We start from the raw sequence: 1,827 nt of genomic DNA on the forward strand, positions 1-1,827 counted from the left end.
GTATATTTTTCACTTGTTTAAATGCAACATTGTTGTCACTAGCTAACACGCACAGTTACATGATTGTCCCATAAATGAATAATCCATCCCACTTATACATTTTTGGGCAATTGTATTCACAATTCAATTTGAATACCATGGAGAATAGCCTTCTGAGTGTAGAAAGGTTGTTATTGTTGGCATAGCCCATTTGGACCAGATCCTCCTGAAAACAGTGGGAATTTTGCCATGATATTCAGTAAGTATAAGAGTTAGTCTTTCAGGCAAAGTGTCATTAAGCACATGCTTTAAGTTAAGCATATCCTTAAAGTGAAGTGTATGCTTAAATAGTATGTTTAATTCTCAGTCAGAAAACTCCTTTCCTGCGTAAGGACACCATAGCTGCTAAAATAACTTTCAGATTATACTTTAGCTTTTCTAGTAAACTCCTGATGGTTACCACAGGAAGTTAAATATTTTCACCTTTTTTATTATGCTTTTTTAAGTAAAAGAAGAAAATGACTGCTGAAAAATACAAAAGCACAATAAGTAAGAAAATTATTTGCTCCTTATGTGAATGTGGCAGGATAAATGCTTTTAAGGAGTATGTATTCAACATAGTAAGGTACTGTATTAAACTGTGTAACTAGATATGATAGACTGATAATATGAAAATGTTTGTAAGTAGGTATCAAACTATAATTAGATATAGGTAGGTATTAGCTGTGATTACAATGCAGGTAAAACTATAGCCTTGTACTTTAGGAAGTCAGAACATGCATACTCATATTTTCATTACCTCATTTATGCATAGATTTATATATACAGCTATGTCTAGCTGTTACCTCACTATTATTAAAAACCTATACACAAAAATTATGTTGTAAAATAAAATTCTCTAAAGACCAAACTACTGTGTTGCCCATGCTATCTTGCTCCTGCATCTGTCCATATGATAGTCTTAAGAGTACGCTTCTTTTAGTTATGTACAGGGTATATTTGACAGAAATAAAGGCTATGTACACTGAGATGCATTCACAAATAGATTCCTTACCTCCTCCTCCTCCCTAGAAGAAACCAAATCCCACAACAGAGTATTATCACTGCTCCCCAAATCCACAGTGCTATGAACATTTCTCGTAATGGCCAAAAACTTCTGAGTGGAAAACTGGTAGCTACCAGTATGGCAGGAGAGGTGACTGAGAATGACACAGGAGACAGGCCATCATTTATATACAGTAGGTGCCCCACTGTATCTAATGGCAGTCGGTCAACCTGGCAAGCTACTGATTAATGATTTCTGGAGAGAGCCTGTTTTGTCTCTGCTCTGACATCTTTCTGCAGAGAGCTTCGTTGGATTCATGTAGACGGTTGCAGACATGGCCTTGAGCTGATTTGACACATCAGTAGCGGTTCCAAAGTAATCAAACAGCTGTAATCGTTGATAACTTGGAGGTCTGTTAGGTGTGTTTTGATCTATCCTGCAGATTTACCAATTGCAGTTTATAGTTCAAGTTTAGCAATATATGAAATTGCTACTGACAGGTGTCCAGAGGATTCAGACCGGGCTAAATGGTGTCCGCAATTCATGCTGTTCTTCGGCTGCCAGCCTGCTCACCCCCTCCCTTCTCCTCCTTGCCTTCCTCTGCAAGCAGGAAGGGTAGGGGTTCGTCTGTGGGCAAAAGGATGGCTGCAGAGATGGACTTACTCCCTCTAACAACGTTTCTCTGGTAGAAAGGGGAAAATGGGCTTTCTATAATGCAGCGTGAGAGAAAAGAAAGCAAGATTAGACAACCATACTGGCTTGGTGGTTTTTTTCATTGTCCTTGAGTCATCTTTTATTTTGCC

General features: G+C 38.2%; 1 protein-coding gene across 1 annotated transcript in view; it reads right to left on the reverse strand.

Annotated features, from left to right (window-relative positions):
• The window catches only part of LOC104541850 (cholesterol 7-alpha-monooxygenase), a 7,125-nt gene extending 5,945 nt beyond the window's left edge, over nucleotides 1-1,180 (reverse strand). Inside the window, exon 1 of the mRNA XM_010186000.1 lies at nucleotides 1,034-1,180. Coding sequence (XP_010184302.1) covers nucleotides 1,034-1,113 — 80 coding nt within the window. The 5' untranslated portion in view covers nucleotides 1,114-1,180. The remainder of the gene's footprint in view (nucleotides 1-1,033) is intronic.
• Between the last annotated feature and the right edge of the window lie 647 nt (nucleotides 1,181-1,827).

The sequence above is a fragment of the Mesitornis unicolor genome, unplaced genomic scaffold (assembly GCF_000695765.1).
Source record: "Mesitornis unicolor isolate BGI_N332 unplaced genomic scaffold, ASM69576v1 scaffold23636, whole genome shotgun sequence".
In the NCBI taxonomy this organism is placed as follows: Eukaryota; Metazoa; Chordata; class Aves; order Mesitornithiformes; family Mesitornithidae; genus Mesitornis; species Mesitornis unicolor.